Raw genomic sequence first — 14,352 nt, 5'->3', positions numbered from 1 at the left:
GCCGGGAGCGGCCACTGCACTCCAGTCTGGGTGACAGAGTAAGATTCCAACTCAAAAAAAAAAAAAGAAAAGGAAATGTAGTCTCGGGATACTATGAGGCTCAGCTTTGAACAATATTTATGGACATATAACAATGCAAACACAAAGCAGTCTTCAAAAAACTGTGATACAAACTGGGCACAGTGGCTCACATCTGTAATCCCAGCATTTTGGGAGGTGGAGGCAAGAAGATTGCCTGAGCCCAGGGGTTCGAGACCAGCCTGTGCAACTTGACAAGACCTTGTCTCTACAGTAAACCAAAAAATTAGCTGGGTGTGGTGGCACACACCTGGAGTACCAGTTACTCGGAAGGCTGAGGTGGCAGGATTGCCTGAGCCCAGCAGGTCGAAGCTGCAGTGGTCATGAGTGTGCCATTGCACTCCAGCATGGGCAACAGAGTGAGACTCCAACTCAAAAAAAATTAAATTGTGATATAGTCACACTGAAAAGATGGAAAGAAAAGCATGTGTGTGGGTATGCACACAGAGAGGACATATACCTAGATCAAAACTTCTATAACAGGAAGGCATTATGAAACACCATACAAAATTGAGACACGAAACAACAGTAGAAGCATATTTTGAGGTTATTCTAAGAAGAAACAGTTAAAAGTGCAGTGAACTCAGGAGTGAGGAGTTAGGGCACTTTTGTGTTTCAACTGTATGCCTGTATTATTTTAATGAAAGTAAAGGGTTTGTTTGTTTGTTTGTTTTGTTTTGTTTTGTTTTTGAGTTGGAGTCTCACTCTGTCCCTAGACTGGAGTGCAGTGGCCGCTCCCGGACATCGCAGCCTCGACCTGCTGGGCTCATCTTTTTTTTTTTTTAAAGTAGGCCAGGCACCGTGGCTCATGCCTATAATCTCAGCATTTTGGGAGGCCAAGGTGGGAGAATCACTTAGGCGGAGAAGTTCAAGACCAGCCTGGGCAATACAGTGAGATCTCATCTCTACAAAAAAATTTAAAAGTTTGTAGGATGTGGTGGCACCTGCCTATAGTTCCCACTATTCAGGAAGTTGAGGTGGCCTGAGACCAGGAATTCAAAGCTGTGGTGAGCCATGACTGTGCCACTGCACTCCAGCCTGGGCAACAGAGTGAAACCCCAACTCAAAAAAAAAAAAAAGCAAAGCAAATATCTGTGCAATGCCCAGCTGAGCTGGCCCTCGGTAAGGGTTGGCTGGATCTGAAGTAAGAGTTCTGCTCTCTCCTGGCCCTCCTCAAGTCTTGGGACACTGAAAAGAAAAGTGGTGGGGAACACTCCTCCAACACCAATTCTGCAGGGGCAGCTGCAAGAACGGCTGGGACCCAGTACGAGGGTGCAGGAAGGGACAAGGCAAGCCAGGCCCACTGACTCAGACACTAAAAGTTGGTGAACTCGGGGGCAGCCTGAACTTCACAGCAGCTGCTGTGCTGTTTGTAAACTCCCTTGGAGAGGCCAGGCCAAAGAAATAATACTGTTGCTAGGAGACTGCTTTGCAAGGCGGCAGACCTTTACCTGGACTGGGAGGCAGGTCAGGACAGGCGGGGCCTGAACAAAGAGGCTTCTGGTGTGGGGGTGCCGCCCACCATCTGCTGCCGCCTCTGTGGAGTGAAGGTGGAATGGAGGCTCCCCTAACCGTGCCCTCCCACCTTCTGCCATGCATCCCACCTTCAGGGCCCAGCCAGGAAGAGAGCCTCCCCTGGCTCCAGGACCACAGAGGAGGCCCTGTGGCAGGGAAGAGCTTTCTGCTTGTGAAGGAACCTAGTGGGCTGAGGTTGCTCCCAGGCACCCACGCAAGGCTGGCACCTGATAAAAGAGGACTCCCAGCATTACCCTTCCCCAGCTCCAGTCTTTACCGCTCCCCAGGTACCCAGAGGTTTCCCTAGGGACGTGATGGCTTTCAGGAACATCAGACACTAGAGACCCAGGTAAACTCTGAGCAGGTCCCCATCCAGTCTTAGTATTCCACGTGAAATAACAGGACATGAATACCAGCCTGGGAAGAGGATGGCTGGGAATTTAATGAGGCCCCAAGTGGAAGAATGCAAGGCAAACAGCAGGTGTTTAATAAAGTCCCTTATTCATTCAATAGTTATAGAGTAAGCACCTCCCATGTGCCAGGCTCTGTCTAGGCATGGGCTGCCTCCACCCTGCTCTGGCAGGGCTAGGTCTGCTCAGGAAGACAGAATGTAAGCAAGGTAACTGCAAACCGTGGGGAGCAGAGAAGGCCCAGACAGGGCGCTGGGAAGGAGAGCAGCAGGGAAGGCCTCTCTGAGAAGATGCTGGAGAGCAGATGGATGGGAAGGAGCAGGGGGGAGGTTTCCAGACCAGGAAACTGCTTGTGCCAAGCCCCCAGGGCTGGAGCATGCCTGATATGGCTGCAGCAGAGGGCGGGTACAGGGAGGCATGAAAGGCTAGGGGAGCAATGGGCTCCTGACAGGCGCCTCCATTTCCTCACCAAACCCAAAGGTATTTCCTGTGCCCTGTGAGTCGTTGAGGATACACAAGGTTCAACGTGGGACAGGAAGAGACTCCAGCTGCTTGGGGGATGAGCATGCTGCACCCCAGTATCTACAGAGCCAGGCCAGGGGTAAAGCCCTCCCAGGTCAGGGAAGCAGACAACTACCGGGCGTGGCCAGAGTTACTTGGCCTGAGCGTGACGAAAACCACATCTGGTCACTTCATCCAAAGCCAGCAGTGTAGGGACCAGAGGAGACAGGAAACCACATGCCCTGAGAGGAGGGTGCGCATCAAGCAGGGGTCTCTCCATTCCTGCTAGCCTGTCTGAAGGCAGGTCCGGGCATCACTGGCCTCTGATCTGTCATGGGGTCAGGGACCTCTCCCTCCTCACTCCCTCTACATAGAGATTTTTCTAACCCGAAGTTTCCAATCCCGTCTTATTTTTGTGCATCAACAATAAAAAAGAAAATCTTCTCTGTACAGTCTGCAGGACTGTGTATGCTTCTGCCCTTCCTCCCTGTACAATGCCTTCTCCAGCCACTGACTCTAGCCCCAATACAGCACACTGCTGGCCAGATTCATGGATACTCTTCTCCCCCATGAGAGCAACCCCTTGTCTCCTTGTGGTGACTGTTTAGGGGCCACAGACTCCCTGAGGGCAGAGTTGTGACCCAGAGTTTGGTCCATGGTTGGAGCTCATTACACGAGCGGGTGGGTGACTTTTCTGCTCCACACACAAAACCAAGACCCCGAAAGGAACGGAGTCCCCTTCCTGGGTGGCACAGCGGAGCACCTCTCAGCATAAAGCACTTAGGATCAAGACATGTGGAAGTGAAGACCCAGCCCTGCTGTGGACTTGCAGATCCTGGGGTGGCTCCTACCCATAGTACCTGGGGCCACCTGGGCTTCTATCTACAAATGGATCATTACCTGCTGCACATCCCCCAATCCCAGATGCCAGAATTAAGAAATGAGACTCAAGTGGGGGGGTCCTGCTTCCAGGTATCTGTGGGGTAACGCTCCAGCTACAAACATGCTGTTACCTGTCAACTTAGGACAGAATCTCTGAAGTGGGTAAAGAAGGGAGGGACGGATCGAGACCAGTCCTCATAAGGTCCCTCAGCGAGGAGCTCAGGGACAGGCTTGTGGCCACCGGGCTCCCAGCTGGTAGCCCACTCCCCGGCCCTCCCTCAGGCCGCCCACCCCGCCCCAGTCCTCACCCTCGTAGCAGTCACGGACGGTGCCGAAGTACACGTAGTACTGGTCGTTGGTGAAGAAGAGGAGGCTGAGCCAGGAGTCAAAGGCGTAGATGGGCACGATGAAGAGGATGCGGACGATGTAGCGCTGCTCGTTGGGGCAGCTGTAGCAGCGCAGGTGCATGTAGATCTGGGGGCAGACGGGGTGGGGTCAGTAGGGACCCTCCTGTCTGCGGGAGGAGGAGCCTGGCTGAGGGAACAGGAATGTATTTGGACTCCTAGCTTTGCCCCTGCCTCCTCTGTGACATGATGCAAGTTACTTACCCCAAGCCTCAGAGCCCTGCTGTGTAAAATGCAGATGACAAGACTTGCTTGGGGCTTGGTGAGACTCAGACCAGAGCGGTACACAGAGCTTGTGGAGTGCATGCGGCGGTGCCTGAGGGGTGGCCTTGCAGATGCAGGGGACAGTGAGCTCACACTGGGACCACAGAATCATCAAGGATGAGGTTGGGAACCCCCAGTTTTAACAAGCTCTGGAGGCCTCACACGATGCTGGGCCCAATCAGCCTGTGTGCCCCTTCCCCTCTGCCTTCCTAAATGCCTGGCTCTGGGGGTGACAGTGGCAGCATTGAGCTAAATCGCTGCCACCTGGGTTGAGCCCACCCGGCCCCATCCTTTAACTTATGATGCAGAGGGTGAGACAGGCGGGCTGTCATTTTGTGGGAGATGGACATGCTCCCTGGCGAGGGGTTGCAGCAACATTCTCACACTGGGCCTCTTTACCCCATCTGTTAAACAGAGGCCACAATGCCTGCCTCCCTAGGAAGCCGGAGAATGAAATGCGACTCTTAGGAAGCAGGGGAAAAAAATAAAAGCTACACACAAATGCCAAGAACTGTTCTACCACGGTCCTCAGTCCCAGCAGCCCCCGAGTGTCTCGTCCCCGCTGTCATGACATCACACTCGGCCCAGCCAAGCCCTGGGCTGGGGAGGAAAAGAACAAAATATTCTCCATCTGCTACAGGTCAATTGCCCTGGATACAAGTGGGTTCTAAGAGGGATGGGGACACAGGGCAGTTGGCAAGGGGCTGAGGGGAACCTGAGCAGATTTGTCCGGCCCCTCTTCATCGGGCCACCTTCAAACCTCCTTTATGGGCCACCAAGGCTGTCCTAGCCCACACCATCCTCCTCAGGTGCTGTGAGGACAGGGAGACAGGAGACTTGACTTCTATCCCAGCTGAGCTACTGACTTGCAAGGGACCAGGTTAGTTACTCTCCCTCCTCACTCTCTGGCTCTCATGTTCTCATTGGCAAAGAAGTCCCTGCCACCCACAGGGACCTACAGTTCCAAGTTCCCATAGCTTAGCTTAGCTGGACACGTGACTAGTTCTGGCCAACGGAAGGTGAGAAGTGCCAAGTATCACCTTTGGATGGGGGGGGATGGGGGTGTGGGATAAATATCCAGAGAGCCTTCCCCACATCCCCTGCCCCCAGCAGCCAGATAGGTGATGCTGGAAAGAAAACAGAACCAACCCTGCACTGGGCTGAGCTGGGATGTAGGCAAGAAATCAACTCCTATCAGGTGAAGCCGCTGAGATTTCAGGGCTTATCTGTCACTCTAGCACAACCTGGCCGAGCCTGACTCATACTTTGTTGGACTAGAAACACTTCAGGATCCTTCTAGAGGTCCCTTATTGGGCTTGGGTACCTGGTGGCATGTGATGAGCAGAGCCGTCCACACGAAGAAGCCAGAGATGGCCTGAGCGGCGGTTGTCATCAGGAACACAGGCTGCTCCATGGCAGTGGGGCTGCCCTCAGGGATCACAGAGACGCTGGGCGAGGCTGCCGCAGTCGTGGGCGACACTGGATCTGGGACCAGCACAGCCCCCCTCACTGTCATGGTGCCAGCGGCAGGAGGCTCCCTGAGAGAAACCCTTACGGTAAGTGCCGAGCTAGCCTAGAGAGAAGAAATCGTGTTGGAAAGATTCTTCCGGGTCTCTCCATCCACCTTCTGACCATGTCTCACCCCAAACCCTGCCGTCACTCTCATTCCAGCCACCTTTGTAAACTCTTCTCTGGGTTGACGGAACAGGCTCCTGACAAGTTTCTCTGCTTCTGCCCTTGCCCTTGCTGACCAGCCCTCACTCGGCAGTCTTGTGAGCCTTGCAGAAGCTTAGTCCCTCCTCTGCTCAAAACTCTCCAATAGCTCCCTGCTCCCTCAGAGTAAAAGCTGACACGTTTACAACAGCCCACACAATCAGCCTCTCTGATCTCATCTCAGCTCCTACAATTCCCACCTCAATCCTCAGCTCCAGCCCCACTGGCCTCTTTGCTGCTCCTTGAACATACCAAGCCCGCTCTTACCACGAGGCCTTTGCACTGGCGGTCTCTGCCCAGCCACACAGCTAGCTCCCTCCCACCCATCCTTTAGGTCTCGTCCTTGAGCACTACTCAAACATGTCAAGCCCTCCTCCCCCAGACTCTCCTGAGTCCTTTGTTTTGTTTCATTTTTCCCCAGAGCACTCATTACATCTGACTTACTACATTTACCATATATTTGTGTATTGTCTTCCTGCCCTCCTCCCCAGCTAGAATGCGGGCTCCCTGAGGGCAGAGGTTCTGTTCTGTCCACAACACAGGCACTCACCACAGGCATTCCTGCTGGATACAAACACCTTACTGCTGAGGGCTCCCCAAAGGGCTTATGTTTATTCTTTGCCGTTTCTCCCCCGCTTCAGCTGACCCACTACTCACCAACCGGCTGTGCCGACTTTGAGGCTCTTCCCCAATGTGTGCACCTTCAAACTTCTCACCTTTTAGCTCAGCTCATGTTCCCCCTTCCTAAAAGCCCACCCCACAAACTCTGTCTAATCAGAAGCTTCTCCCCATTTCTGTGCCCTTCCTGCTGTATGTAACACATGGGCCCATCGTGGCTCCTACCTACTCTTTGAGGCAAGACCTCATTTCTACCTTTGGATCCCTCGCACCCAGGATGTTTATGCTACTTAACTTCATTGTCTATTGAGTATCAGCGCTTACTTCCCAAAGGATTTGTGGCACCTCCCAGAGAAACAAAGAATAGCCCAAAGAGTTCGGGAAACTGTCATGAAGGAAAACTCCAGGGAGAAGTAAAGCCAGGTGTGTAGGACACAGGAAGGCATTGGAGGTCACCGATAGGCTCTCACGGAAGTCCTGAGCTTCCCTGGTGGTGACTTCAGTATCCCTGGGTACAAATCAACTACTTCACATTGAAAAATAACCCAGAGTCAAGCATGCTGACACAAGCCTGTAGTCCTTCCTACTTGGGAGGCTGAGGAGGATTGCTTGGGCCCAGAAGTTCAAGGCTGCAGTGTGCTATGATCACACCACTGCACTCCAGCCTGGGCAACAGAGCCAGATTCCATTTCTCTAAATAAATAAATAAATAAATAATGATAATGCGAGAAAAGTAACTCAGATATTGCTCCAAGAAGAGTCACTGTTAGGGTTATCCTCTGAAGGCTACAAACAGGGGCCAAAGGAGCTGGAGCCACTTTCAAGGAGTGAGCCCACTCTATTGGGATCACCCAGCATGCTCTCAGGAGGTGCTATGGTTTGAATGTCTGTGTCCTCCTAAAATCTCTATGTTGAAACCTAACTCCCAAGATGATTGTATAAGGAGGCGGGGCCTTCAGGAGGTGATTGGGTCAAGAGGGTGAGGCCCTCATGAATGGAATTAATGCCCTTATAAAAGGGACCTCAGAAAGTTGCTGTGCCCCTTCCACCACATGAGGACATCGTGAGAAGACATCATCTATAAAGCAAAAAGTGGACCCTCACAAGACACTAAATCTGCCAGCAACTTGAACTTGGACTTCCCAGCCTCTAGAACTGTGAGAAATGAACCACTGAGTTTATGGTATTTTGTTATAGCAGCTCAAAAAGACTATGACAAGACGCCTGGACATTCCCTCTACAGCCCAGATGGGGCGTCCCTTTCAGCACAGTTACCTGCTAACAGGCTGGTCAATACCAGCCAGCAAACAACTATGACCAAATCATCAACTCTGGCAATAATGAGCAATGCCACCAAAGAAACATCTGACAGTTTCAAAAGACGCAGAGTGTGGGCACGTGGAAAGAGCCTGGCCAACCCTACTACCAACCAGCTATGTACCCATCACCAGTTCCCTGGGCCCTGCAGGGAACTGCCTGACTCGGAAAATGGCCAAACCCCAAACCCTGATCATCCAGGCCTGAACCCCAAGGTCAGCCTGATGCCTCTCACAGTCCCTTCCGAGTTTGTAAGCTGATATTCAAGTTAGAATATACTGACACTAACAGGAGGTATCCCTTTGCTCCCAGGGTGTGGCAGCCTGCAGCCTGGTCCTGCGATGAAGAAGCTTCTTTGCCCGCTGTCTACCCACCCTGCCTGCCTGTGTCCTGGCTTCTCTCCAATATCACCAGCTTATCCTGCCACCATCTATACCACATCGGCTCTTAGCTGTATGTACCTTAGGACAGCCCTTTACATTTCTATTTTCCCCCATGAAAAGGATCTCTAACACACCGACCAAGAGACAAATCTAGATTAAAAACTCAAAAATGGAGAAGACATCTATATAAAGAAACTCAAAAATGGAGAAGGTGTCTATATAAAGACTGATGGCAAGCTTTGAAAAAGAGACACAGTGACAAGTCTAAGAATAGCTCCTGTAAGTATGGTTGCAAAATTGAAAACCAGTGCCAGAAATATTTCTTGAAAAAGATCTGGGTTGTAAATCATCATCTTGGTCTATCATCCCAAATTAAAGGAATAAACATGGGAAATTGTAGCAGGGGGCAGAGGAAGTACAAATCCTCCTGAATCTTCACCTTCCAAGCTAGGGACAGGGAATGTCAAAGGCTGTTTTGGTCTTGACTGCAGGCAGTGTTCAGAAGCCCTCCTGCTTATGTATACTCCCCAACAGGGGGCAATCCTAGAGAACAGACTTCGCCAGGGCTGGGATCTGGGCAGAGGCTCCTACCAGCTTCCTCCTGGAGCTTTGCTCACACATTTGCATGCCCACTCAGAATTCACAGAGCTCCCTCACATTCTTTATGCAGGCTGTTTTGTTCACAAGAAGAAATGCACCCAGACGTGGGCAACATACCCCAGATCAGAGCCAGGACTCAAAGCCAGGTCCTATAAACATGCTGTCTTCCCCGCACCCTACAAGTCGGGGGGTCCTGGATGAGTTGCTCATCCACTCCAGAGTCTACTAACAGGACAAGGCCATGCCTGTCCTCCCATGGCCTCCAGACTCTTCTATGGAAAGAGGAGACAGGTCCCCCAGGATGGAGGGGAAGCCACCATGGCTGGGAGTGCCTGTGCAGCCTGACCCATGCAGGCGCGTGTCTGCGCTGGGGTCCTGTGATGGGCAAACTACTTAATTCACCCTCAGTCTTCGAGGTTTACTGAGCATCTCTCCAAACCTCATCTCGTGTGTTTTCTTACAGCAGCTTAGAAGGAAGTAACATTATCCACATGTAGATGAGGAAAATCATGCGGACCTGTTACAGCCCCTTCCGTGGCACCAAACAACTCGAGAGTTTTCATGCTATCCCTCAGAACACTTAAAGCAGTATTCTGGCTCACTTACACTGGCCCCTGACACCCAAGAGAGGTGGGTACAGGGGGTGCCTTGAGACTGGAGCTGTCTTGTTCCCTGGCCCCATGGCAGCAGGATCAGCTAGATGTACTCAAGGGGCCAGTTTCCACAAGGCTAGGCCCTGTGAACTGCTCACTGTGAGTGCTGGTGCCAGGGGAGAAGGCGTGGACAGTGGGCTTTGACCCTTCACACCCAGTACACACAGCTACCTGGGAAGATGCTCCTACCTGCCCAGGTCCCACAGCAAGCAGGACACTGGCCTGGCACAACCCCGGAACTTGGAGAGGCAGGGTGATTCTGTCTGGTGTAGCCTCTCTGCTCTCCTGGGAAAGGCTCCATGCCTCCCCTCTTCCAATGCAGTCCACGTACCCCAAGACAAGGGGATGCAAGGATGAGACTCAGAATTCTAGCTTCTCCAGCAGGACCCCATAATTGACCAAATGTTAAACTTCTGCCAGGGACACAGCAGAGGGCCCTGAGGGAAGATGCTGGAATTATCTAACAACCATGTTCTGAGGTCTCTGAGCTCCACAGCCTTGAGGTACTCCCAGTTCTTCCTCATACCTGCTCTGCTCAACAGGGAGGCCTAATGTCCCTGCACTGCAAGGACAATGTCCAGCACTACAGGAGCCCAGAGCAAGCACCAATTGGCTTGGCAAGGCTGGGAAGAGGGGCAGGGAAGGCTTCTGTATGGTGGGGGCTTTGGGCAGAGTCTTAAAGCAGCATAACCAAGCTCTGGCTCTGAAGTTACCTGACAGGATTCCCACCAGACTCCACCACTTGTAGTTTGGGCACATGAGTTCCCTTGGAGCCTCAGTTTCTTCATCTATACTATTTCAAGGAAACTTCATAACTGACAAGGGAAAGTTCTAGTTTACAGAAGTGCCATTAATAAATGGAGATAGAATAATGTAATTAAGAGCGATCATTTTACAACTCCTAATACAAATGATGACGTGGCTATGGATGATAAAACCAGGTGAAAGGCTGATAGGAAACTTGGCGATGAAAGAACCAGGCAGCATCCTCTGAACCTACAGTCAACGTTAACACCAAGAAAACAGGGCAGCCTGATGTTTCAACCTCCTGGTGGATGCAAGGAAGGAATAGCACAAGGAAGGACTTCTGTTCAAAATGTGAAATGAGTCCAAATAAACCTATAGGCCAGGTGCAGTGGCTCATGTCTATAATCCCAACACTTTAGGAGGCTAAGGTAGGAGGATTACTTGAGGCCAGGAGTTTAAGACCAGCCAGGTAACATAGCAAAACCTTGTCTCTACAAAAAATAATTTTCAAAAAATTAGCTGGGTGTGGTGGTGTGCACCTATAATCCTAGCCATCCCAGAGATTGAGGTAGAAGGATTGCTTGAGCCCAGTTCAAGGCTTCAATGATATATTATTGCACCACTGCACCTGGGCAACAGAACAAGAAACCCATCTCTTTTTTTAAAAAAAGGCTCTAGAATCAGAAGGATCCAAGAACTAGAGGGCAGAAGAGCAGATGAGATGACATCACGAGGAAGCAGCAGTCATTCTAGACTAGGGGACAGGCCACAGGTCAAATGACCTAAGTTCCCCAATATACTAACAGCTTTAAAACAAAGGTAGGCAAAGGGGCTGTTAAAGAATAAGAGACATGAGAGACACAACTAAACATAACGTGCTAACAAACCAACAATCAATGACATCTTTGAAATAAATAACACACAGGAATTCCTGCTGATTTCATTAAGTGTGATGACGGTATCAAGGGTATATAAAAATAAAATTCCTTATTAATGGAGGAAGAATAAGCTTTTTAATAAATAGTGCTGAACCATGAGACAACCAGGGGGGGGGGGAAGATCCTTAACCTAAACCTTTACATCAAATACCAAACGCAAAAATTAATTCAAAATGCATCATGGATTTAAATGTGCAATATAAAGCTATAAAACTTTTAGAAAACATAGAAGAAAATATTTGAAACCTGGGTTAGGCCAAGTGTTCTTTGACTTGACATCAAAAGCATGATCCATAAAAGGAAAAGCTGATAAACTGGACTTCATAAAAAGTAACAACTTTTGCACTGTGAAGGGCTGTTACTAGGATGCAAAGACAAGCCACAGAGTGGAAGAATATATTTGCAAGTCACAGATCCAGTTAATGACTAGCACCTAGAATATGTAAAAAATGCTTTAAAAGCTCAATTTTTGCCGGGCTTGGTGGCTCAGCCTGTAATCCCAGCACTTTGGGAGGCTGAGGTGAGTGGATTGCCTGAGCCCGCGGGTTCGAGACCCACCTGGGCAACTTGGTGAGACCTCATCTCTACAATAAATCAAAAAATTAGCCGGGCGTGGTAGTGCACCCCTTTAGTTCCAGCTACTTGGAAGGCTGAAGCGGAAGGATTGCCAGAGCCCAGCAGGTTGAGGCTGCAGTGGCCGGGAGCAGCCACTGCACTCCAGTCTGGGTGACAGAGTGAGACTCCAACTCAAAAAAAAAAAAAAGAAGAGATACATGTCAGGCCAAAGCAGGAGGATTGCTTGAGATCAGGAGTTTGCAACCAGCCTGGGCAACATAGGGTGACTCCATCTCTACAAAAAATTTAAAAATTAGACTGGGGCTGGGCTCGGTGGCTCAACCTGTAATCCCAGCGCTTTGGGAGGCCGAGGTGAGTGGATTGCCTGAGCCTGGGGGTTCGAGCCCGGGCAACTTGGCGAGACCTCATCTCTACAATACATTTTAAAAAAAAATCAGCCAGGCGTGGTAGTGCGCACCTGTAGATCCGGCTACTCGGAAGGCTGAGGCAGAAGGATCGCCAGAGCCCAGTGGGTCGAGGCTGCGGTGGCTGGGAGCAGCCACTGCACTCCAGTCTGGGCGACGGAGTGAGACTTCAACTCAAAAAATAAAAAATAAATAAAAATTAGACTGGTACCTTGTAATCCCAGGTACTGGGGAGGCTGCAGTAGAAGGATCGCTTGAGCCCTGTAGTTAGAGACTGCAGTAAGCTGTGATCCTGCCACTGCACTCCAGTCTGGGCAACAAAGTAAGACAATGTATTTTTAAAAAAGAGGGAGAGAGATACATGGCAAACAAGCACATAAATAGATGTTCAACATCAATAGCCATTAGGGAAACACAAATTAAAACCACAATATCATCACACACCTATGAAATAAAAACAGTAGTCGGGCTCGGTGGCTCAGCCTGTAATCCCGTGCCTTGGGAGGCTGAGGTGAGTGGATTGCCTGAGCCTGCGAGTTCAAGACCCACCTGGGCAACTTGGCGAGACCTCATCTCTATAATAAATCAAAAATCAGTCAGGCGTGGTAGCGCGTGCCTGTAACTCCGGCTACTCGGTAGGCTGAGGCGGAAGGATCGCCGGAGCCCAGCAGGTTGAGGTTGCGGTGGCCGGGAGTGGCCACTGCACTCTAGTCTGGGCGACAGAGTGAGACTTCAACTAAAAAAAAAAAAGATATAAAAACAGTGGCAGCCAGGCTCTGTGGCTCAGACTGTAATCCCACGCCTTGGGAGCCTGAGGTGAGTGGATTGCCTGAACCCGTTGGTTCATGACCCGCCTAGGAAACTTGGTGAGACCTCATCTCTACAATAAATAAAAAAATTAGCCGGGCATGGTAGCACATGCCTGTAGTTCCAGCTATCTGGAAGGCTGAGGCTGAAGGATCACTGGAGCCCAGCAGGTTGAGGTTGCGGTAGCCGGGAGCAGCCACTGCACTCCAAGTCTGGGTGACAGAGTGAGACTCCAACTCAAAAAACAAACAAACAAAAAACAGTGACAATACCAAATGCTGGTGAGGATGCAAAGAAACCAGATCTCACATACACCGTTGGCATGCTGGCAGGAAGATGTAATGCAATAACTGCCATGGAATACAGTTTGCAAGTTTCTTTCAAATTAACATGCACTGGCTGGGCTCGGTGGCTCAGCCTGTAACTCCAGTACTTTGGGAGGCTGAGGTGAGTGGACTGCCTGAGCCCGCAGGTTCAAGACCCGCCCAGGCAACTTGGTGAGACATTGTCTCTACAATAAATCAAAAATCAGCCGGGCGTAGTACCACGTGCCTGTAGTTCCAGCTACTTGGAAGGCTGAGGCAGAAGGATCGCCAGAGCCCAGCAGAATGAGGCTGTGGCGGCTGTGAGTGTGCCACTGCACTCCAGTCTGAGCAACAGAATGAGATTCCAACTCAAAATAAATAAATTAATTAAATTAAATTAAATTAAATTAACATGCACTTACCACGTAACCCAGTAACCACTTTTAGGTATTATTTATCCTCAACAAATGAAAACATGAATGTTCACAACAGCAGCTGTATATGTAATTAAAAAAAAAAAAACCTGGCCATGCTCGGTGGCTCAGCCTGTAATCCCAGCGCTCTGGGAGGCTGAGGTGGGTGAACTGCCTGAGCCTGCGGGTTCGAGACCTGCCTGGGCAACTTGGCGAGACCTCATCTCTACCATAAATCAAAATAATTAGCCAGGTGTGGTAGCGCGTGCCTGTAGTTGCAGCTCCTTGGAAGGCTGAGGCGGAGGGATGGCTGGAGTCCAGCAGGTCGAGGCTGTGGTGGCCCGGAGCGGCCACTGCACTCCAATCTGGGTGAGAGTGAGACTCCAACTCAAAAAACAAACACACGAACAAGCAAAAAAACCTGGAAACAATTCCAATGACCTTCAACAAGTGAGAGGTTAAACAAACTCTGATACATCCAGACCATGGAATACTTCTCAGCAATAAAAAAGAACGATCGATACATGCGGATAGATCTCAAGGGCATTGTTTAGTGAAACTAGCCAATCTCAAAAGGCCACATACTGTAGAATTCCATTTGTGACATTCTCAAAAAGATGTAAAACATAAAGACGGAGCATGGTTTAGTGGTCGACAGAGTGATAATTAGGCAGGGGTGTCAATTTGAAGGGGCAGCAGGGGAACTCCTTCCAGGCGATGAAATCGTTTGTATCTTTTTTTTTTTGTTGAGTTGGAGTCTCACTCGGTCGCTCCCGGCCACCGCAGCCTCGACCTGCTGGGCTCCGGCCATCCTTCCGCCTCAG

The 14,352-nt window shown here is 50.4% G+C and overlaps 1 protein-coding gene across 3 annotated transcripts in view; it reads right to left on the bottom strand.

Moving 5' to 3' along the window:
* TMEM184B (transmembrane protein 184B) overlaps positions 1-14,352 on the bottom strand; it is a 52,339-nt gene that overhangs the window by 21,180 nt on the left and 16,807 nt on the right. The window contains exons 1-3 of one of the 3 annotated variants that reach the window (XM_021706254.1): positions 5,379-5,629; positions 4,554-4,654; positions 3,695-3,860 (exon numbers count right to left, since the gene is read on the bottom strand). In XM_021706254.1, coding sequence (XP_021561929.1) covers positions 3,695-3,854 — 160 coding nt within the window. In that variant the 5' untranslated portion in view covers positions 3,855-3,860; positions 4,554-4,654; positions 5,379-5,629. Of the gene's footprint in view, positions 1-3,694; positions 3,861-4,553; positions 4,655-5,378; positions 5,630-14,352 lie in introns of those variants that run through there. The other 2 variants (XM_021706251.1, XM_008073167.2) reach the window with 2 other exon arrangements.

Source organism: Carlito syrichta, unplaced genomic scaffold (genome assembly GCF_000164805.1).
Source record: "Carlito syrichta isolate Samal-C Ts95f unplaced genomic scaffold, Tarsius_syrichta-2.0.1 Scaffold115657, whole genome shotgun sequence".
In the NCBI taxonomy this organism is placed as follows: Eukaryota; Metazoa; Chordata; class Mammalia; order Primates; family Tarsiidae; genus Carlito; species Carlito syrichta.
Note: the sequence above shows the minus strand (reverse complement) of the source record. Positions and strands in the feature narration are given on the sequence as shown.